The sequence below is a fragment of the Lagopus leucura genome, unplaced genomic scaffold (genome assembly GCF_019238085.1).
Source record: "Lagopus leucura isolate 7727_CA_CO unplaced genomic scaffold, USGS_WTPT01 Super-Scaffold_100048, whole genome shotgun sequence".
Lineage (NCBI taxonomy): Eukaryota > Metazoa > Chordata > Aves > Galliformes > Phasianidae > Lagopus > Lagopus leucura.
The window spans coordinates 2,129,096-2,151,931 of record NW_024962294.1 but is presented as its reverse complement, the minus strand read 5'-3'; the positions used below and the strand labels follow the sequence as shown (position 1 = coordinate 2,151,931).

Here is a 22,836-nt window from a genome sequence, read left to right as displayed (position 1 = left end):
AGTTACAGCTCTGGGTAACTGTGGGCGCTGTGGGGTTTGACACCACGGACACACACCAGTGCCATTTTGCTCATTCTGACATTTAACCCCTGCACTCCCTGCAGGGTCTGTGAGCCACATTTTGCCATTGGACACCTCAATAGTAAAACACACGTTCATTGCACAGGCTAAAGAGCCGAAAGACGGTGCTGAGGGGCTCGTGTGTGGTACACAGTGCGCTTCTGCCCGCTCGAGGTTAGAAAGGACCCCGAATGGCAGCGAATGGCAGCCGCGGGGCTCTGAGGTGGGCGGTTTTTGATGGCCGCATCAACTACGCTGCCCACGCCGACACTTGAAGGCATTGCGCAGGCGCAGACCTCCAGAGACCGGAAGGCTCCACGAGGCTCGGCCAATCAGCGGCCGAGCCGAGAGCGAGGCAGAGGGCGGGATTTCCGGTTGCGTCGCCATGGCAACGGTAGGAAGCCGGGGCGCCATAAAGGAGGCGGGCGCGGGCGGTGCGGGTGCTGCGGGGTAGATGGCGCACCACAAGGTAGGGGCTGCGGGCCCGCGAGGGGCGGCGGGGCATCCCGGTGCTCTCCTCGGCGCTGGGGAGAGGCCGCTCCGCCCCGCCGAGCCGCCTCCGTAGGCAGGGGTGCGTCGGCGCTCTGACCGTGTGGGCGTCCTCCTTCAGGCCGCGGACTCGAAGCGGGAGCAGTTTCGGCGCTACCTGGAGAAGTCGGGGGTGCTGGATACGCTCACCAAGGGTAAGGCGGCCTGAGGGCCGGGCCGTGGTGCTGCCGGAGTTGGGCGTTGGGACAGAACAACGGGACGGCGCTGCTGGGAGCGGGGCTGCTAACGCTGGGGAGCTCGTGGGTCTTTGTGGAAGCGGCTGTGTTTATCCGGATAGGGAATAAAAGCACGCTGCGAGCTCAGCACGCTTATTTTCTTATGGCTGAGGTCCTTTAAATTATCTGTATGTGTTCTCGAGAGCTTTTCAGCAGGATGTTGGTATTCCTGCTTGAGAAATTATACTGTTGGTGGGGTGTAGCAGCTGTACGGCTCTGTGCTGCGCCTTTCCTGGTGTGTTGGGGCCCTTTGGTTTCCTGTAGGTGTTGCTGTGTAAAGTGTGACAGCGAAATAAATCTTCCAAGCCCTGTGGCAACCGAGTTTTGCTTCTAACTTAAGTGCTTAGCTTAAAACCAGCTTGCCTGTGCAATTCATGTGGCTGAAAGTGGGAGGAAGGCGCTTAAGCTCTCTGCAAGTAGTGCTTGAGCAGCATTTATGAAAGCAAACGTATGGAAGTGCGTGCCTCTGGTGTGTGTGTGTTACATCACTTATTTTGTCATCTGTATTCAAAGCCTGTGGTTGGGTCAAAAAAATCCCTTCTGCTCAACTGTTGAAGTGTGGGGTGCTCTATTTCCTCCTGTACAGCTCTGTCCTTATGAAGGATGTGGGTGAGCAACTTCTTAAACAGGAGAACATGCTGTAAGCATGGCATGGAACTTTTATGCATTCTGACTGTTGCTTTGAACTACTAGAGTTGCATGGATGTCTTGTAATTGAATATTTTATATTTGCAGTGTTAGTAGCCTTATATGAAGAGCCAGAGAAACCAAGTAGTGCACTGGAGTATCCTTTTTTGTCCTCTATCCTATGGATTGTTTCTTGCTGTTATAAGCAGCCTGCTCTGTTTGGTTATTCTTTCACTGTTTGGAACACAAACTGATAAGCTTTAACCAAAAAAGATGTTGGTGTGGCAAAATGTGAGTAGCTGTCTTGTATGTACTGATGTCTTTCTGTAGAATAGAGCAATAAATTTGGGAAGCTTTCTTATTTTTCCAGCTTCTTTCTGTAGGATGAGAAGCATGGCAGTAATTTGAGTGATTTAAATGCTGTGCCAGTCATGTTTATTGCAGGACTAATTTATGATTAAATGTTAAAACCAAGTGTCTTTCTGTCTATCTGAGGAAATACTTAACATGTAAATATCAGCTTTCTGAAGCATCACTTGGGAGCTTCAGCTCCCGAGAGTCCAGAAGTGGAGGCACTTCGCTTGGAAGTAGCAGAGATGAAGGAAAAATATGAAGCTGTGTTGGAAGAAAATAAAAAACTGAAAACCAAAGTAAAAGTCTATTTAATATTCCTAAGTACTTCCGTGTGTGACAAGAAGAGAACTTTGACACTTAGAATACAGCTAACTTTCACTGGAATAAATGATGATGATGTTAAATTGTTCAGCCTTGTGGCTGAGGAATGCATTTCATTCCTTGCCTACCTGCATGTAGCTTCTGGTGAGGGACTCGTATTCTGGAATGCAGTTCTTGCTAACTACAGACTTTTCTTTTTACAAAATAAGTAAAATAAGGCATCTTGGGAAACTGAATGATGAGATGAAGTTTCCCATTTGTTTTGATCTGATACTGTATAGCTTGTGGATTCCATAAGAGCTTTGAGAAGAAGGGCTGGGGGAAAGCTAATGCATTACTATGCAGGCTTTCCAAAGGCTGAATGCAGGAGGGGAACTTGGGTACAGGTCTGTAGCAGGGTTTTACCAGGGGAGGTCACTCTTACCCCTATGGGACATTAACTTGTGCTGCAGCCAATACAACTCTGGAGCTCCTGTGTCTCTTAAGATGTGACATCTAACTGAATTCCTCTCTTTAAATCCACAGCTGGCTCAATATGAACCACCTCAAGAAGAGAAGCGTGATGAATAACAGTAGTTTCTCCTTTCATACCTTGACTTAATAAAGGGCTTCCTGAGAACTGCAGTCCTGTCTCTTCTGTGTGAGCACTGCGTTGTCTTTGTGGTGCTTCATCTTAAAGGGAAACTAGTGAGTGTGCAGCTGCTTTTGTGGTTGTTTGTTTTACTTCTGTGTCTGTGGTTGAGCCAAAGAGAACTAAAGGGACCTGAAAGAGGAAATAACACTGTAAGAGTTTCAAAAGCAAAACAACCCCCACTGGACTTTCATTTCTATTAAAGGAGGTAAATGAGAATGTATAGCATTAACTGTAGGTGTGTGTAGGCAGGGAAGGGGCTGCTGTGCAGAATGCTTGAGGCAGATGAATCAGTGCTGTAAGAGAGGGGGGAGCAGTGCAGTTTGGAGCCCCTGTTGATAGGGAAGCAGCAGGGGGTGGTGTTGGGCCAAGGGAAGCATGGGGCTGCAGGCAGGCCTTGGGTCTGCTGAGCCTTAAGTCTTGTGTGGGATGGATTAACCACAGAAGGGCCAGGGTTGGAAGGGATCTCAAGGATGATGAAGCTCCAACCCCCTGCCACGCACAGAGCCACCAACCTCCACACTCAATACCTGCCCAGGGCCCCATCCAACCCGGCCTTGAACACCTCCAGGGATGGACGGGGCATCACAGCCTCTCTGGGCAGCTGTTCCAGCACCTCACCGCTCTCATAGCAGAGAACTTCCCCCTGACATCCAGCCTCAATCTGCCCTCCCTCAATTTAAAGCCATTTCCCTCAACTTCAAACCATTTCCAACTGCTGCCGATAGGGAAACGAATGACCGGCGGACGGGCGGGCCGATCCGCCCGTGTCCGTCTGTCCGTTCCGCCGTACCGCCCCGCTGTTCCGCAGCCGCCGCTTCCCGCCCCGCAGCACCGCCCCCGCCGCTCACGTGCTCCAGTGCCGTCACGTGACCAGCACCGCCTGACCGGAGCTCCGCACCGCGCCGACTCCTTCAGCCAATCGGCGTCGTTCTTTTCGCTGCCAACCAATAGGGATCGGGAGGGGCGGGGCTCTGCGGCGCAGGCAGAGGGCCGGGCCGGGCCGACATGGCGCTGCAGTTCGGCGGTGCGGGCGCGGCGGGCGCGGCGGAGGAGCCGGCGCTGGTGGGGGGCAGCTTCGGGGCGGCCGACTCGTTCCCTAAAGACTTCGGCTACGGGGAGGAGGAGGAAGAGGCTGAGCTGGAAGGCGGCCCGGGGTCCGGAGGGCCAGGAGGCGGTGCGGGAGGGCCCGGGGGCGGCGCGGGCGGGGCGGACTCGAAGCCGCGGATCCTTCTGATGGGGCTGCGGCGCAGCGGAAAGTCCTCCATCCAGAAGGTGAGGGGCGGCTGAACCCCCCGGCACGGCCGCTATCGAGGGGCGTTGGGCGGCTGCGTCCTCCGAACGGGGGGTCCGACATCCGCCCCGTGCTGCAGAGCCGTCCGTCCCTTCCTTTGCAAAACGCGCGCCGGGTGTTAGCGAGCAAACTTTGCCTTTGGATCGCTCCGCCGTTGCTTTCCAGTTATTTGTTGTTATTTGGGCCTGATGCTCCCGCTCCGTGTGCAAATGCAGCGTTTGGACTGATGTATTTTCTAAGTCTCTAAGCGATGTGAATGACAGCCAGCAGACAGATTGATTGCATTGTTTGCAGTCAAAATTTGTGAAACTTAAAAGTCGGGGGGAAGCTGCAACCTCAGGCATCTGGTGGGAAGTTGCTGAAACCATTGGATTGTGAAAGTGCAAAAGGAACACTTGGAAAGGCAAAGCCATGCTGAAGAAGATCAGCTCTTTGTAGCACTTTCCAGGCCTGTCTGCTCTGCTTGTGTTTGCCTGGTGTCACTTGCCTGTATTAGAGCCAACTCTGTGCTTCCAGTTGGATTCTACCACGACTTTTTCCTTTGCTTTATCCAAGTTGTTTAAATCTAGAAAGAATGGGGGTAGACGCTAGGCAGCAGAAATGGGATTTGATCCAGGCTGTGTCCTGATCAGTCTGAAGGGAGGGAGGATGAGCTCACTGCTTCTCAGAGACTCGTCTGCTTTAACCTTTGCTCCCAGTTTCTGCCCCGTTCTTTGTGAAAGATGCTGAGCTCCAAAGGAGTGCTGATTTCCAAATTGCTTTACAACTGAGTTCTTCAAACCCTGCTGAGCTTTTAGTCCTTACAGTAAGGCTGGAACCTATCTAGAACTGTTCTCTCTTTTCCATACAAATGTCTTGCTGTTTAAAACCTCTTTAAAGTCCTGGCTTTCTCATGCTTCTGCCTTGAGGAAGTGCGTTTCTTCCCCCTTATCCTTTAAAGTTGAGTCTGATGGAGCTTTGGAGCTCACTGAGTGCTGTGCTGCCCAGCTGTGTGTCGTGCAGGTAGGCAGAGATTGTGGCACGTGGTTTCTTTGGGGGCTGAATTCTGTAACTGAAATGTTTCGATATCCTGTTTGCTCAGGAAAGGGCTGAAGTCCCAGTGGGGTTTTCTGAGCACAGCAAGAAGAATATTTTTCATCACTGCTAAGTGGGTTACCGGCCAGTGTGGGAGCTGCCAGCATTCCTGTAGGATACCTAAAGGGAGAAGGTCAACCAAGATACATCAGCTGCTCGTGGAAGGCAACGACTTAGTTATTCCAGACACTGAAAGAGAGATGTTATTTTTATACTTGTATTGCACTTTTGGAGTGCTCCGACTCTGTTGGGCCATAATGCTGAGTGCCAGGCTAAAGCAGTGTGCACAGGAGTTTCTAAGATTGGAAATAGACCGTTCTTAAAGGCTTGCTTAATTAACACAGGCTTGATACCTCATGTGATCTGGGTAATGGAGCAAAATTTGAAGAAACTGTTAGAAAATAGGCAGAATGTCTCTGTCTTTAGGTTGCATCGTTACTTACACTTGTAAAAGTGATGGGCTGTGTATTAGTGCTTGGTTCTGGTTGGCTGTTATGTGCTTGGCTGATGTAGAAAGCTGTCTATGCACCAAAAGGGAACTGAAGTAACTGTAGGAAAAGCTGTACACTTTAGAATATAGAATAAAACCTATTTGTTAGAAGTTCTGTGACTTGAATCTTGCAATCTCTTTCACTGAGACAAAGTCAAGACTGTGATTTGTGTTCTTTTTAACAGGTGGTGTTTCACAAAATGTCTCCAAATGAGACTCTGTTCTTGGAAAGCACCAACAAGATCTACAAGGATGATATTTCCAACAGTTCATTTGTGAATTTCCAAATATGGGATTTTCCAGGGCAGATGGACTTTTTTGATCCGACATTTGATTACGAGATGATCTTCAGAGGAACAGGTGCTCTTATATATGTTATTGACGCTCAGGTAAATACAAATCCCTCAGAATTATGAAGAAGTTTCCTTTTACTTTGTGAGAAGAATGATCGGGAGTGTATTTTAAGATAAGTTTGTGAAAGATTCGTTATGTATGAAAGGATGTGTTGGCAATTGCTTTTAGTTTCGTGAATTGATTATGTGGAATGTGTATCCCCAGTGGAAAGTGGCAAGTACTCTGAGCTGGAGCAGTGAGAATCTGATCTGCTAGATGATCTGAATTACCCAGTTATCTCTTCCCTCTGCTTTTGCTTGCTATGGAGTTCATGTAGTGCCAGCACGCTTCTGACCTCGATGTCAAGGGAATGGCCCTGTTAGGTTTCTGGTAGCTTCTAGTGAACTTAGATGGAGATGAGAGTTCCTAGATGCACCGATGGAGAGTTCCTGGTTGTTGGGACCGCCTTGGAGATCACTGCTGCGCTGTGCTGGAGTTGAAGCATAACCACCTTTTGCTATGAAGCCTAGTTTTGTGTAACATAGCTAATGAAACAGAATCTAAGCTGCGTGGATTTCTGATTCTCCAAGGTATTCTCTCCTACCAAACTTCTGTTTCGTTACAGAAGTGAAATGAAGTTTTTTGTACTGAATGGAATAGATATTGAAGCTAAAGCCTTTTCATTTATTCCTGCCAAAACTTGTTCACAGGATGACTATATGGAAGCTTTAACAAGACTCCACATCACAGTTTCAAAGGCCTACAAGGTCAACCCAGAAATGAACTTTGAAGTTTTTATTCATAAAGTGGATGGTTTATCAGATGACCATAAAATAGAAACTCAGAGGGATATTCATCAGAGAGCTAATGATGACCTCACAGACGCTGGGCTTGAAAAACTTCACCTTAGGTGAGTTTTATATTCTTGCAAATGTGATTTTGCTGTTGCTTGTATGTGTACAAACTACTGGCTTTGACACGAAGTAGTGGACTGGAATAAGGTCTTGTTAATTTCTCAAAACTACAGAATGCTCTGCTGCATCTGGCCCTATCTGCCTTACCTCAGTCAGGTAGCAAGCCATCAGATGCCCCTCAGACTTCTTCATAAGCTCACATTCATAATTCGAGATCCTCTTGCCCAGCTTTCATTCTGTGTGTGAAGCCAAATTCATGCAGGTGGCCTGGAGGGGTGGGCAGGGAGCATGGCTGCTGGCACTGCCTGCTGCTGGCTTTACAGCACAGCTGGCTGCCAAAGCTGAGGCTCATCCCTGACTTTTGGCCTGCTTTGTAGGGCGTCTTCTTCTGACCCCTGTGCAATGAAATGTCATTTTTTCTCTTTTTACTGCTGTTTTGATTCTTGTGGAGCCTGTAAACATGGCCTGCATCTCGATATTAGTGTGACAAAATAGAAGGCTGGGAAGAGGACTCACTGAAACCTAGTTAAACATTTATTTCCTTTGCCTTAAGTATTCTGGTAGGCTAAGTGTATTGTGAAAACATTTGCACTATTTTCTCTTGCTGTCCTCACATCTCCTGCAGATGAGGAGAGTGTGTAACATTCATTGCAGCCTCTCAGAAGTTACAGATATTTGTGATATCTTGGCTGACTCATCGGGCTTGAGTATTAGAAAACAAAGCTTCACCATCTCTACTGCAATTGTGATGGACTCATGGATCTCTTCTCTTTTTTCCTCCCCCCTGCCTTGCCCTGTCTCAGCTTTTATTTGACCAGCATCTACGACCACTCAATATTTGAAGCCTTCAGTAAAGTGGTACAGAAGCTCATTCCACAACTGCCAACACTGGAAAATCTACTAAATATCTTTATATCAGTAAGTGGTGATCTTACAGAATTCTGAGTGAAGTATGTGGAACAGTAAAGCAATTCCTTCTGCTCAGATGTAAAGTGTGTGCTCTGAATATTGATTGTGTTTTGAGCCTCTGAATTGATTGTTTAAAAGACTTCTCACTGTTAAGAACGTGAAAATATATGAATTGCACTTGAAATGTAAACATTCATCCAAATTCTTTCTCTTCCCGAAGAATTCAGGCATTGAAAAAGCTTTTCTCTTCGATGTAGTCAGCAAAATCTACATTGCAACAGACAGTTCCCCTGTGGACATGCAGTCGTATGAGTTGTGCTGTGACATGATCGATGTGGTGATAGATGTTTCCTGTATATATGGGTAAGTGACAAATGCTCTTAGGGAAAAAGTCCTCACAAGCTGTAGGGCAGGCTGCAGACTGCAGGTGCTGTTTGCTGCAGCATCTTGCAGTGTGCTGTCAGTTGCTCTGTGGAGCACATTTGTTCTGTGAGCAACTGGAGTAAAGCCAGACGATTTGGCAGCTGGGTTCAGTTTTGTGATCAGTTTTTCCCCTCTGCTCACGTTTGTGGGAATCCATTTTTGACATTAGAGGCAAGTGTTCCATGTACAGTGTGAGTATTGCTGCGTCTCATTTGGCCTGGTCACCCCAGCCTTGCTGACTGTAAAGTTTGTCTTACTGCTCTGTTAGCTGTGATTTGTTACATGGCTTCAGTTCTAAACAGTCTGTGGTAGGAGCTTACTGGCTGACTGCTGTGAGTCCTCCTGAAGCTTCTGTCCTTACATCTGCTCTTTATGCTCCTATGAGACTTGCCTTCAGTAGTTATGAGGATGACTGTAGAAATATGTAGACTACAGCACATTATATTTAACCTTTTTATGAGCTGCTTCAAGTGACTAAACAGGCCGGGTGACTGAACAGACCAGTCCTTGGATCAGAATATATGTTATCAGTATCTCATACAGCACAAGGATGCGGACTGAGAAAGCCTTTGTATTCATTTATTAAAAGTGACTGTGCTGACATGTTACTTTATTGAAGGTTTTACCAGTTTTGCCTTAGAATCTTCAGTCACTGGATGCCATAATGGGTGGCACTGGGTGCTACCAGATAGTGTGTAGCACTGAGTGTTTGGTTTGAGGTAAACTGTGTTACAGCCCATGTGCTGTGCTGTATCCACTGTATAGAATGCTGGGAACAGTATCCACTAAACTGCCACAGTTGTAGCTTGTGTCAAAGGGATGCGAGCTGGGAGCTTGCAGGCAGCTATTCAGATAATGTAGGTTGTGTGCGGGGAGACTTTTCTTCTGTTTATGTCTGGCTTTCGTGTAGCATGGGGAAACTTAAGTAGTGGTAATGCTCTTATAATAGCTCTTAAGTCCTGTGCTGAAAGTCCTTCACCTGCTTTGTTCTTAATATGAGCTTTATTCTTTTCACTACCTTTCACAGGCATTGAGTGTTTGCTGTGAAGTTACTGAAGCGTATCTTACTAACCTGCACCTTGGGTGAACTCGTTCTTTCTTAGGTTAAAAGAAGATGGCACTGGAAGTGCTTATGATAAAGAGTCAATGGCAATTATCAAGCTCAATAACACAACAGTCCTGTACTTAAAGGAAGTAACAAAGTTTTTGGCCTTAGTTTGCATTCTTAGAGAAGAAAGTTTTGAGCGCAAAGGTAAGAGCTTCCCCCATTTGCATGGCTTTTATCTACTGATTTCTATCAACTGTAAGGTATTAATAAGGCTTTACAGCTCACCTTAATTTCGTATAATTAAATTTGTGTAATTTCTTCTGGGAGGAATTTTCTCCCTTCTTAGAGATGAACAGATCTTATTTTTGTTCTTGTGAATCAGTGCCTTAATTGACGTCCTTCTGTTGAAATTACTTGTGTAGCTAATGAGGCCTTGTCATTACCATCTGCTGTAGTGCTCTCACTTATTATGTTCTGCTTGACAAGCTGCTGTGTTGTGATAACCACATTGTCCATTACCTTTATTACACTCCTGTAACCTTTTTAACATATGGCTGAGGAAATGGACAGCGGTGGGCTGGCAAAATACATGGTAGGAATGTAGGGCAGCATTCAATGTGTTGCAGGCTTAACCCACTATATGGTTGCATGGACCTGTAGAAGACAATTGGTATGAATGGTCTTGCATATGTTATGGGATAGAAATGAAATCCAAAGCCTTGATTTTAAGGTGTTGGGCTTAAATGATGGTGATGTTTACCTTGGTGTTGGTGGACTGTTCAAAAGGTGGAAGGCAGATGTGTTCTAACTGCACTGTATTTGGTCTAAAGTTCCACTCAGCACACTTAGGATATACATCAACAACGCCAGCAAAGTGGAAGCTAACATTAAAGCCATGGTCAAGCTGTACTATCATGTTTAACTGTTCTGTGTGTTAGAACATTTTTGGGGTGGCTAGAGTCTTGTGTTGTCCCCTTATCTGCTCTTTAATTAAAAATACAAACCCTGCGTTCCAAACGAGCACCTTGTTTCTATGAAAAGAGACAATCTAAACAAAGTCTGGCATTAGTAAAACCAATAGCCCTTAGATCTCAAATTCATACTACAGGAAGCAACAAAATAGCTGTGTGTTAAATGAAACGTACGTTGATTTTGAAGCTCTGTTGACTACATAAATGTGCCAAGCTGAGCAGCTTTTCCTTTCCCCCTCTCCTCCTTTTTGACAGGTCTGATAGACTACAATTTCCACTGCTTCCGCAAAGCCATTCACGAGGTCTTTGAGGTAGGTGTTGCCTCCCACAGAATCTGCAACCATCAAGCCAGCGCCTCCAGTCTGAAGGCAGTGACGCACAACGGCACACCCAGGAATGCAGTCTAGAGGAAAACTAAAGACATTGGACAGACTTGTCAGCTCTTCAATCCAAAGCTTTGTGGAACAAGAGAAAAATAGTCTGAAAGCCTGCAGTGCGTTTCACAAGGAGAAGAGCAGCCTTAAGTGTGGCACCGCAGCTTGTAACTCATGTCGGACAGCTGAAACTACTGTAAAAATACTTTGAGGCCAGTGGTGTTAGAAATGTCAGTTTGAAACCACCTCTATCACAAGTGCAGTGGTATTTCAGTTTGGAGTCCTGTTCTAGCAGTCTGTTTATGACTGATTGCCCCGGTCAAAACTTCAGAATGGTTGAGTTGATTTTAATGTGAAACACCAAATTGTCACTTGCTCAACCTTTTTTTTTTGTTTGAGTCGTTCAGTAAGATATCCAGTTTGGCTTAAGTTTAACCTTTTGTCATGCAGAACGTTGTCAGTGTTAATAGTGAGGCTTGTGAAACCCATGCTTTTAGTTGTGGCTCACAAGTCATTCCATGAAGCTTTCACTCTCCATGGTTTGCTCAGAGTATCATTAGAAATCTGTACCTCTGCAGTGGATGCAAGGCAGAGCTGTGTTCTCACTTGGAGAACTGAGCTGCAGTTTCATTTGAAGAGGTGGTGATACTTTGCCTTGGACAACCTCTCAGCGTGCCTCCTTTGATGGAAGGGCAGTGCTAAAACCAGAAATAAATCCACCTGTTCTCTTTTGCAAAACCATGGGTGTCATAAACCTGATTGATCCTATTCAAACAAATGCGAACGAAACTGAAATGTCTGCCATCTGCTGGAGCAAAGCAACAAGGCTCAGCCCTTTCCCAGTGAAGAAGTGACTGCATTCCTGGCTTCTGATGGTGGGATCTCTCTTTATTTTCTGACTGATAATCACGACACGTTTTAGGAAAATATCTGGAGGTTTTCTCCTTGCATAGCGACTGAATATCAGGGTGCCACAACCTACTGATAATAGCTGACACTCAAGGGGTTGATGCTGCGCTGTGGCAAACAGCTTCTTGTTTGTCACCGTGCAACCTGAATGGAATTGCATATTTTCTGTTTTTATGAATGCTGGCCATTATATTATGGGATGCGTATCAGAGCAGTCTTCATCTAATTTATTGGTAATATTGCTGCAGATGTCATGTTGTACATCAGCCTTGTTATGCAGTAAGCTTGGCTATTGGCCTACAAAGATCTCGCCACTTTCTGCCTATCCCTGTGTGTGTATAGGTGTTCCAAAGCCACTGGACCAACTGACTACAAGTGCCACTATGAAGATTTCCACAAGAAGGTCTGTAACTGTAAGCGATCTCTGTGACTGTTTGTATTTATGTGGTCAGACATAACCACAAAATTGCTTCTGTGCTTATAGAATGGATTTTCATTGAACTATGTACAGTTGAATATACATACATTTACATTAGGGTGTATGCACATACCATGTAAATGTTTTTTCCTTTCTTTTAAAGCTGTTATGTGATACTCAGTACCTAAAGGGTTTGCTCCAAATTTACTCAAGTCTGTATGAGACTTGGCAATTCACATGCTCTAGTCCAGGTCTCTGGGGGCAGTTGTTCTGAACCTGGGCCCCTTTTTGGTAATGGAACTGCAGGGTTTTATAAAGGTGTGCCACAGGCTTGCAAGTATGGTTTTTGTGGCTTGCAAAGTCCGTGGCAGCGTTCAGGTACTCGAGGTGAGAGAAGTAAGAGGCAGGATGACAGGAGGTCACGAGTCATTCCCATTTTTGTACTTTTTCCATGTTCTGGGTACATGCGTTCCTCTCTTTGTCTTCACTGTACACGCGTCTGTGCTAATAAAATGAGAAAAGGTCAAACCATGGCACTGTTTTTCCTGTTGGAAGATGAGATGCCCAACAAGCCCACTCAAATGGGGCCACATTAACAAGCAAATAAAACGGCCATATTATTTTCTTCTTTTAAACAATCTTTAATAATTCTCGCCAACCTTTGCTTTCCCTTCAACTCGAAGCCAACGTGATACTCAGCATTCAGAAGATGGCTCTAGATGTGAAAGGCACATCTGTGATAAAGAGCCCCGCTCTCATCTTTTTGGTTAATGCTGAGCCTTGGGCTGCATTACGAAGCTCTGCCTTCTGCAGTGTGTCATCCTTATTACTTAAAATCTTTTATTGTGATTATTTTTTATTAGAAAGAAGCCCCCCAGGTGGGCTGTGTCAGCTTTGAGCCCCCATGGGCAGCAGATGGCACCCTCGTATCGCAGCTACAACAAGTTCTTCAGAAATGTTTCCTAAAGAGCAACGTTCCCATTCCTTACCTGCTGAGCTTCGCATCACATGTTGCTATCCTGCTTGGCCTTAATTAACAGCTGTGTTAATGAATCAGCCCCAGCTTGTTGCAGGCTCACCAGACGTCCCAATGGATTGGGCTGCTGCTCCAACACTGCCAGCAAAGGTGGGGCAGATGGAGCAGATGCAGTCACTGAGCAGTGCTGGGTGTTTCCTTGTGACACAGCGAGGTTCCTTGATGAGGTTTATGAGATCCTGCTTTGTTTCAGTAGCAGGGAATACAGCCGTGCTTGCTGCCCTGCAGATGTGATGGAGATGAAAGCTTGTCCTGGCTGCTTGCTTCGTTTCTGTCCTAGATCCATGTTTTTGTGTTATAACATTCAAGTTTTCTTTCTCTTTTTTTCTTTTTTTCTTTACTTTAGATAACACAACTTCTTTTCCTTCCCCCCCCCCCCAGCACTCAGCTTGATAAATCAAACCTCGTTATTCTGATTTAGCTCTGGGACACCTGGTCAGGCAGGGGGAGGAAAGCAGCCAGGTATGCTCAGAAGGAAAGGAAGCAGTTAACATTGCTCAGGCCTGAAGCAGGAGGTCTGAACGATGCTGGGGGCTGCAGCTGGGCGTTAGGAGAGCAGGGTGTGAGGCCTAAACTGGAGAACCTGAGCTGTGACTTTTCTGGAGATCGTTTTCGAGGAAAATTAGTCGTGATTCTGAAACGCAGGAATGAAGCTTGGCTTCAGGAAACAATGGAGAAAAATAATTAACTAAACTAGCGAGCCTTTCTAATAGGGATTTCAAACTTAGTAGTAGTGGCTGCAGGTGTCTGAAGTGAAAAACTTTGCCTCTGTAGGCTTTCTCCATGCTGAGTGCAGGGTGTGATGAGCAGCCCTCCCCTCACCCCCTCTTCCCAAAGGATAAATCCATTCCTCTGCTCCCTGTTGAAGAAATGGGAAGAGAGGTGGGGGAGTTCGGTGTTTGTCCTCCTGCGGTGGGCAGTGATCCAGGTGTCTGTAATGGGCTTAAAACAGGCTTAAAAGGCCCTGCATTAATGGGTCTGTAATGCCATGGGCAGTTATGTCTCTGGTACGGGAGAAAACAGGACTGGGAAATACCCACAAAAATGAGACATTGGGACAGAGAGAAAGAGCTGCAATGCTGGTTATTTGTTTCTCTTGATCTGAATCAAACCTTTAGACATCGTGTTGAGAGACGAGGCTCAGTGAAAGCTACTGGTGGCAGGCGGATGGTTGGACTGGGTGATGTTGTAGGTCGTTTCCAACCTTGGTGACTCTGTGATTCTATGAAACTCTAGGAAGGTTTCCCTCCTCTTTCTTCAAGTAATCATCCTGTTCTCTCAATCTTCTCACCTGCAATGCCTGCTCCACGTCAGCTGTGCTAACAGAAGTACATGAAACCTTCCCACTGCTGGGAATGGAGCTGAGTGAGCAGCAAGGAATCCTCTTTCAGGGGACTGTGATCTCCAAATGTATAAACTTATTATTTTTTAAACATACACCAGCAAATAGCTCAACTCGGAACTCTCTGCTCCTATGACTGAATGTGATGTTCTACACAATTTATCAGCAACGGGTGCTTAGGACACTGCAGCTGTGTTATGACCATGCAGCACAAAAGCTCACTGCTGCTTACCTGCCTTGCTGTGCTGTGTTCTGCCCTGGAGCCAACACAGGGAGAAGAAACGCTGAATACAGCAGAAGTGACTTCAGATCCACAATTAGGGATGATGTTGTGCATACTAATGAGCATCCTGCTTTCAAGAAAACGTGTGTTTTCTTTATGGACAATCATTGTATATTGCCACATTTTGATTTCTGGATTATTATGGGAGTTATGATGGGATGCCCACTGGGAATAATGATGGAGTGGTTTTCTCAGCTCTCGGTGGCTTTGGATGTTTGGTCTGCCCATGACCCAAAACCAATTGGCTCTGCCCTCTAGATGGCTGTCTTGTTCTCTCTTGGAGAACGTGTGTGACCCGAGGAGTGTCTGCAAGAGAAACTTTTGGAACAGTCACAGCTTTTACACGTTTCCATATTCACAACGCATTTATGGGACGTGGGGGCCCTTAAATAAGGAAAGCCAACAACTCTGAGGCAGGCATTTTATTTTGATGGTGTCCCTTCTTATTTTCTAGCAATCTTTATATACTTTTTTCTCCTTCTCATACTCAAAGCGGAGTCCTCCTTCTGCCTTTGACAGCACTGATCTGATGGTGTTTAGAAACAACTGTGTAGTTAATTGCTTTTAAAGACAGTTGTTAAGAGATGATGACTTCTATGATTTAGCATTGATTAAAATAATTGCTTTCTGGAAAAGAATCTCTTGTCTAATAAGTTAATGCTTCTGAAGGGGAGATGCTGAGATTATTAAGCGTTCTTCCACTGTCATAAGGAAAGATGCCAGTCTCCATAAGTGATGGTAATTAGCACGTTCTGATGGCAACTTCGGCTGGGAGGTGATGGGCTTAATCTGCTTCTCCTGCATGCAGCGGGTCTTGATGCCATAGATAAGCAGTTAGGCTTACTCTGTGATTAAGGATGAATCCTGTTTGAAAATCATGATGTAAAGCATTCAGTGATCTGATCAGTCATTCCTAATAACTCCTATGTCATGCGGAGTTCTTATGGAAAAGAGCAAAGTAATTGCTCTCCGTCACATGCACTTGTGTGAAGATCACCATTTCCATGACAGTACGGTGCTTTAATAGAGTCTGTCAGCTTAGCTTAGCCTGGAATGGCTCTCAGCACATCAGTCCTAGGGAACACACGAATTGATTATTGACAAAGTTAATGCTAATTTTAGGGTTGTGTCACAGAACTCTCTTAGGGACGGAAGGGTGAATACAGAAGGAACTGAGCACCATCAGGCACGTGGCTTCTGACATCATGGGCTGAGGATAACAGGTCACTGAAACAAAAACAGAGCAACCCTCAGTCCAGCCAGCACTAAGAGGAATGCCACGTGAGGCTCACGTTTGATTTCACTGCATTACATGCATCTGTTTCAATGAAGCAGAATGGCAATTTCTGCATGTTTCCAATCGGCTCAGTGGCCAGGTGATGCTTTCAGAAAGCTCCAAAGCCTGCAGCTGTCTGATCACAGATTGCTGGGAAACTCGGGGAGTGAGAGAAGGACTTGGGTTTGTTTGCTGAGCATCTGTGTGAGCACTCATCACCAGAAGCCGTCCCTGTAAAAGCAGTCATCTTTGAAGAGGAAGGAGAATCCCCAAATGGGTCAAAAGTAATCGAGCAGAAAATTTCCAACACAAAGGTGATTATCATTTAAGTGGCTGCAGGAGAGTCCTTCAGTCAGAATTTCTTGTTTTCCTTCCTCTGCGTTGCACTCTGTTTTCCTGCTAACACTTGCTCAAAATGCCAAACAAGAGCATAACCTTGTCTCAAACATAACTGAGAATATTACAGTGTGAATCTGAATGCAGCTGTTGAGCTGGACCAAACTCAAGGATCAGCTCAGGACACTCCGTTCTGCCGTGTGAAGCCTTTAGCCTCTCACCATGAAGAAGAAAAGAAGGGAAATATCATGGCTGCAGGTACATCTACAGGTTAACAGTGCTTCTGTGGCTGCAGGAATATAGGCGAGCTGCCTTTAAAATAGTTCCTTTGGACACTGCTGACATTGTGAGAGCAGAACAGAGCTGTGGTCCGTGCTGTGGAACTGGAGGAAACATTCAGGTGTTTGTAACGCACAAAGATCTGCCCAAACTCAGCAGTTAGAAGTCAGCTTAAGTAAGCCTGATTGATTTGAAGGTAGCAGTATCCCACGGAAAGATGCGTGATTGGAACACTTGAGGTTTCCAATCATGTAAAATTAGAGGAGATGTGAGGCTGTGCTGTCATATTCAGTGTTTCTCCGATTACATGGAAATGCTGCTCTTTGGAGATCATTGCTATCTTCAGCGTTTTTATTTTTAACGCTTTCCTTTCTCGTGTTTTGTGCTTTCCACTGTCAGTGCTGATAGGGTCTGCATGTGAAACGATGCAAATTCTGCTGTGTGCCCTTCTTTAATTTTCTGCTTAGCTTGCAAGTCAATGGCAATGTGAACTGAAGACCTGGATCATTTGCCATTATTATAAAGGAGCTAAGTATATTTTTTGGCATTAAAAAAAAACAAAACTCTCCCCCCCCCCCTCCCCAGAAGAGAGAATGATCAGTGTGTGTGAGATGGAAGTGATGTGACTGCATTTTGGCTTCAGTAGCATTCATCAGCTTCCCAGTGTTCACAACAATATATATATATATATGGGAAATAAAAAGCTCTCAGATATTGGGGTGGGGGGGAGGGGGGAAGAATTAAAAAGTGAGTCATCATTTTTTCCTTTTTTTTCCCCCCACTTATTAATTCTGCATAGGATCGTCAATGAAAGAGTATGAAGTGCGTTCTCTTTGGAACCAGTGTAGTTGGTTGGCATGAGGATGACTACACCTATTTATTAGGGTTTGATACCAGCCTGATATCTGGTTCTTCTACACAATACTGTTTTATCATCAATTTTATCACTGCCTCACACCATAAGGTTATTAAACGTGAGCATATGGATCTGCCCTGGCGGCAGCGCTCAGCGCAGACTGAAGCGCACCGAGCGTTGGGAAGAAGGAAAAGGAATAATAAGAGAAAAAGAGAAAGGGAAAAAAAAATCCCATAAAATGATAACGAGCGAGCATGCAGTCCCTCTCAGCAAGCAGCTCAGCAGAGCAGAAGTGTGGCCTCAGTCACGGCACTGCGCCTCATTATGAGAATCCTTCGCCTAAAGGCTCGGAGCAGCGGTGCGGCGCAGCCCCACGCTGGGATGCTGATGGCTCTGAGGCTAATCAGGCGGCGGCTGCTGAAGGCTGGCGCTTGTTTCGTGACAGACGTAGTCAGAGTCAAACGTTGAGGCTATCAGGTCTTGTGATTACCGTGAGGGGCACAAAACATCCCGGCTTATTTGCTGTGAAATGGTTTTTTGTTGTTGTTGTTGTAGGATAATAAAGGTTATGATCATTATTACCAAGCTCGTCTCTTGGGAGCGAGGTGGTGTCCTGGGACTGCTGTGGCTCTGATGTCCTGTTGGGTAAAATGCTTCTCAGGTCTGGATGGAGCTGAGCATTCCTGCACTGGGAGAATTCCATCCTATCGGCCCAGGAAAGTCTGAGTGAACTTTCCTGTTCTTCTCCCAGTGCTATCCATCATTATAGTGGCAGCACAGGGACCATAATGTTAGCATGGCACCAAGAACTTGGTCCCTTCTGCTCATTTTCCACTCCTGGTTGGTTCAGCATCTCTGCTTAACGCAGCTTCCACGTAACTTCTATCGTGACAAAGGTGTTTTGTCATCTCATAACATCACAGACTCTTTATCATAGCTCCTAAAAGCTTCTTAAACTGCAAAGTGTTCAAATTTCTGAACTGCACTGTGCATCCTTAGCTCTATACCTGTGTATGTATAATTCTTCATAAATAGAGCTAAATTTGAGGCTAAATGGAATCATGAGAAGCCTATAGAGAATAGAACACCAAAGCCTGTAGAAAGCAAAAAAAAACCAACCCAAACAAACAAAAAAAAGCCACCCACTAGGTTACACAGTAAGCTGCTTTTTAGCATCTTAGCACCCATCTCTTATGTCTGGTTGCACAATAGTGTGCTGCTGCCAGCTCAAAGCAGTTCTCTAATGCTTCTTTAGCCGAGTGTGAGGATTCCTGTCTGAAGCATCTCGCTGTCACTGCACCACGGAGAGAAAATGCCTGGCACCTAAAATTGGGATCTGCGAAAGCCTGCTCACCAGGTTGTTTTAACCAGCAAACAGAAAATGCCAAAATAAGGGCTGAAGACTTCCTTTTTGTTAAGGATTCTGATACCTGGCCTCTGGAAATCACTGAGGCAGATTAGTCTTTTTTTTTTCTTACAGAATGCAGCAAGGAGGAGATTCATTTCTATGCATCCCACCGGGGTTTCAAACAGAATCCGAGTTCACCAAGACCTGAGTGGAAAGCTCTGCTCCTAGCGAGGCAGCGTTTGTATCTGAGAGCACTGCAATGCCTTTCCTGCTGGTGTTCCCATTGCTCAGCTTTTTAAGGGTATTCTTAAAACACGGCCAGCACTGCCTCTTGATCTTCCCCATCCATGAGAATGCAGCTTGGTAATTGCTCCAACTGCTCTCCAAACCTTTCTCATATGAATTATATGTGTGCTAAAATATGATGTCCATAATAAAACATGGGCAAAATTAGAAATTTTGGATGAAAGAGAGTTTTTTGAAATGCTATTTTCTGTGGTAATGGTGTTGTCCTGTGAGCCCACCTTGGAGGGCAGTGCTGCACTGAACACCTCTGGGTGCAGCTGTGGGTCTGCTGCTGTTGAGCTGCTGAAGGGCAATGTGAGATGGCTCCGGGTCCAGAGACACAAATTGAAGTGCCTCAGAAGTTTGCCCTATGGGAACTTCAATACATAGAGACCTCAGACGCCCTTCAGATGTGCTTGTGGCAGAACAGAGCACTGGGGATTTGGGCTCATAGGTCCTGCTTGTCAACTGAGTGCTGAATGTTTCCTCTGAGTTTTGCAGTTCCTTTTTTGAAAGCCTAAGAACAGAACGCAGGGTTCTTTATGCCTATTGACCTAACTGATAAAACGAGCTCATGCTCACAGTGATGGTAGGAATAACAGTTCTGGGTTCCTGGGATTTGTATTTGTCTTGCTTGGAAACATGCAATGTCAACATTCAGAAAGCTGTTTTCTAAGCCAAGCGGTCGTGACGCGTGGTTTTGTCATCGCATTTCTCCCGTTGATGATATCTGAAATGTAACGAATCTAGGAATGGTTTGAAGAAAAACAGTGTAGGTTGAGATGTGATTAAAGCAGAGATTGTGCAGGGGGGTGCGTGTGTCTGATATTTAGGTTGCTCTCTTTTACTTGAAATGAATTTGAAATGTAGGATAACTGTACACCCTCATATGTTCCCATGACAATATTCTCGACATAAACAGCTGCTACACTTAACTATGGATTTGACCTTCTTGTGGCTGGGTTTAAATATAGTTGAAGATCTGAGCAAAACGAAAGCCCAGATTCGGGTGTGCTTTGAGATTCTGTGTCATTACACTGTAACGATGGAAGCAAACAGACTGCGTGTGCTATTCCAGATGTGCACAAGCCTGAACCTCAGACATGTAAAGTAGCACCAGGTAATAGTTCTATTGGTCTGGAGGTTTGAAATATTATGCATAGTATTTTTGTGTTTTGGCAGCACCAGGCAAAACTCTGCTGGAGCATTTTGTTCAGCACACGGATACTTGCAAAGAGTACTCTATGTAAAGTTAACCAAGGAATGCAAATACAAATTAAAACTTGAGCTTAATGGGAATGCAAAGAGAGTATGTGATTCTGTGCAATTTGGGAATACAGTATTTATCAAGCATTGTAGTTTCCAGGTAAATGATCTGTGGGTCACCCAATTTCATTTATGGATAAATGTTTGGCTGATGCTGCCGACCAAAACAAAGAATACATTACAAATGCTGTTCCTTCTTATCTGCACACATTTCCAAAGTGCACCATGATTTATTTTGCTTTCTATCACGATGTGAACAGCATAGGAGTACTTCATGACCAACTATTGTGATGTGGAATATGTGGACAAAGATGATATTTTAGTTTTGTTTCCTTGCCATCTTCCCTCCTAAATTTGTTGAGTTTCTCTGGCCTGTTGGTTCCCAAGTTTCCTCTTCAGTGCTGTTTGTTACCAGGGAGTACATGGGATGCTTGCAGGACTTACAACATACACTGTTTTCTGCCTTCTTTCTCTGTATCCCCTCATTCAATTTTCCACTCAGCAGTCTCTTAAAGAATTCTTTGTTTCATTTCTTAAAAATAAACTTCAGAAAGGGTGATTAAAAGTCCACCTTCAAAAACACGATGTGGCTGAAGGCGTATTTGGAACCTTCTGACTTCCCATTTGCTTCTTGCTTTGGGCAAATAATTTGATTGAAAGTCTGAACATTTTAGTGAAGCGAGAGAACATTACCTCTCAATTTTAAATATTTTCTAAATGCAGGTAGGATGTGGGAGTTGTTTAGCTGCAATGTTCCAGCTTAGTTACCGTGTGATGGAATAAGAAATCCCAGAGGGGTTTTGTTAGCAAGGTAAGATAGAGTCGCACACATCCCTTATTATTGCAGAAGTTTCTTTAATCATATTGTTCAAACTTTTCAATACACTGTAATGCTGATTAGTGGGTTTTCATTCTCAGCTGTCAGGTAATTCCTTTTGCTAACTCTGGATAAAAAGGACTCCCAACACTTTTGGTTTTAGTTACGGATGATGCAGATATGACCAGACAGATGATATAATAAAGAAGTATTGTGTTTTCCACTGCGTTGAACTTAGGGGTTCAAATGTGTTAATGCAATTGATTTGATTGTAATATTTTATAAAAGTTTCTTGCACTAAAATGCTGTTAGTGATTCTTGTTGTCACTGGTTATGGAAGGAAATGGAATGTACTTTGTGCTGCAATGACAACAGATGCTCACGATCTCAAACAGAGAGAATAGAAATGGTCTCGTGGCTTCCTTTTCTTCCCATTTTCCATTAAAGGCACAAAAATCCTTATAATGAGAGGCACTGAAAAATATTTTCTTCAAAAATTGCACGTGTAAGACGTGAGGAAATAAATAAAAATTTTCCAAGATTTGAAGTATCAGTTTGTTATGCGGTTTCCAGCAGCTGCTTCCCCTTGGGGCAATGTTTTCCTCCTATTTCTTTTGTTTGTCAGTTTGAAATTTGATTTGGTTCTGAGTCAGAAGTATTCTAAGAGAGAAGTGACTAAGGACCTTGAACAGGCTTAGGCAAAATTGCTGCAATTTTATTTTATTTCTTTAAATCTTATTAGCTCTTTTTTGGTGAGAGGGAAGTACTGAGCTTGATCTCCGTCCTTTGATATCAAAAAGTCTTATGATATTCATAGGGGAAAATAATAAACGAAGAGTGTGCTGTTCGAACCTGTAAGTGCACGATGACATATTTCATCAGGAATCTTCAAGTGCAGCACGAGTTCTTAAGATTTGAACTGTATTGATCACTTTTTTTCTTGGAAATGAAGCAAAGGAGATGGAAGGCATTAGCTAGGTATTGAGGTGTCGTGGTCAGGCTGAGTGGTATTGGATGCAGGTTAATAGAATTTAAGGTCAGAACAGAGCCTACTAAAAACTTAAGTTCTAATTACACATTAGGAGACTTAAAAATGGAGAATAATGGAAATGAACATCTTAGTACTGTATTTCAACTGTTAATTCTTTCTTGAATCCATTAGTGTTTCTAAAAGCACAAAGCACTTGGCCTTGTTTCTCTGGAGACACAAACCACTGAAGGTGTCAAGAGACCACGGGCAACCCACTGTTGGAACAGGATCACCTCTGCTGTGAAAAAGTGCTGTTGCAGAGCGTTGGGCTGCTTTTTTCAAGTAATATTTGACATTTTCTTTTCATGAAGATCCATATACCTGTGGACAATCCCTCTATGATCTTCTGTTGCTGTGCCTTGAGTCCCTTTTCCACATCCACCTGTTTTTTTTTTTTTCCATCTGGTTGTATTAGAGTAGAATATAATCTGTTGGAACGCAATAGGAGGAATTAAAAATCCACAGCACCTTCTATGCCTGAGCAAATCTCATTGTTAGTAAGTTTACCAGACAGAAGAAAGGATAGAGAGAGGATTGAAAGCTCGCTTAGGGTTATTTGTGTCTAAATAGGTCTGTGCACAAGACTTTTGCAAAAGTAGAGGCTCCTGATGAAAAACTGAAAATGTCTGGTTTTATATAAAGTGTTTGTCCTCTTGGTTTTAGCCAATTGAAAGTACTGAAAGCATTGTGGCTGTTTTAATTAAATATTACAGGCAATATAATAAATGCTCTTCATCAGCTGGGGATGCTGCTCTGGGTTTGACCATG

General features: G+C 44.6%; 2 protein-coding genes across 3 annotated transcripts; both read left to right on the top strand.

The window, feature by feature from the left end:
* The first annotated feature begins 421 nt into the window (after positions 1–421).
* LOC122187550 (MYC binding protein) lies at positions 422–2,750 on the top strand. 2 transcript variants are annotated; one of them, XM_042885144.1, is made up of 5 exons: positions 422–454; positions 671–743; positions 1,560–1,608; positions 1,972–2,101; positions 2,652–2,750. In XM_042885144.1, exons 1-5 carry the CDS (start codon positions 446–448, stop codon positions 2,694–2,696), a joined length of 306 nt encoding a protein of 101 aa, XP_042741078.1. In that variant the 5' UTR covers positions 422–445; the 3' UTR covers positions 2,697–2,750. The 2 variants fall into 2 exon arrangements, with proteins under 2 accessions (XP_042741078.1, XP_042741077.1); XM_042885143.1 differs by having other exon boundaries at positions 449–529.
* A 1,015-nt stretch (positions 2,751–3,765) lies between these two features.
* Positions 3,766–12,442, top strand: RRAGC (Ras related GTP binding C). The gene is made up of 7 exons (XM_042885239.1): positions 3,766–4,032; positions 5,801–6,004; positions 6,659–6,858; positions 7,666–7,780; positions 7,992–8,134; positions 9,298–9,446; positions 10,469–12,442. The coding sequence occupies exons 1-7, from the start codon at positions 3,766–3,768 to the stop codon at positions 10,618–10,620; spliced, it is 1,230 nt and encodes a 409-aa protein (XP_042741173.1). The 3' UTR covers positions 10,621–12,442.
* The last annotated feature ends 10,394 nt before the right edge of the window (positions 12,443–22,836 follow it).

Coding starts and splice junctions, on each gene's coding strand:
- LOC122187550 (XM_042885143.1), top strand. Junction 744..1,559: donor GCTGGATACGCTCACCAAGG/GTAAGGCGGCCT, acceptor TTATATTTGCAG/TGTTAGTAGCCTTATATGAA. Junction 2,102..2,651: donor ATAAAAAACTGAAAACCAAA/GTAAAAGTCTAT, acceptor TTAAATCCACAG/CTGGCTCAATATGAACCACC.
- RRAGC (XM_042885239.1), top strand. CDS start 3,766: ATGGCGCTGCAGTTCGGCGGTGCGGGCGCGGCGGGCGCGGCGGAGGAG. Junction 4,033..5,800: donor GAAAGTCCTCCATCCAGAAG/GTGAGGGGCGGC, acceptor TCTTTTTAACAG/GTGGTGTTTCACAAAATGTC. Junction 6,859..7,665: donor CTTGAAAAACTTCACCTTAG/GTGAGTTTTATA, acceptor GCCCTGTCTCAG/CTTTTATTTGACCAGCATCT.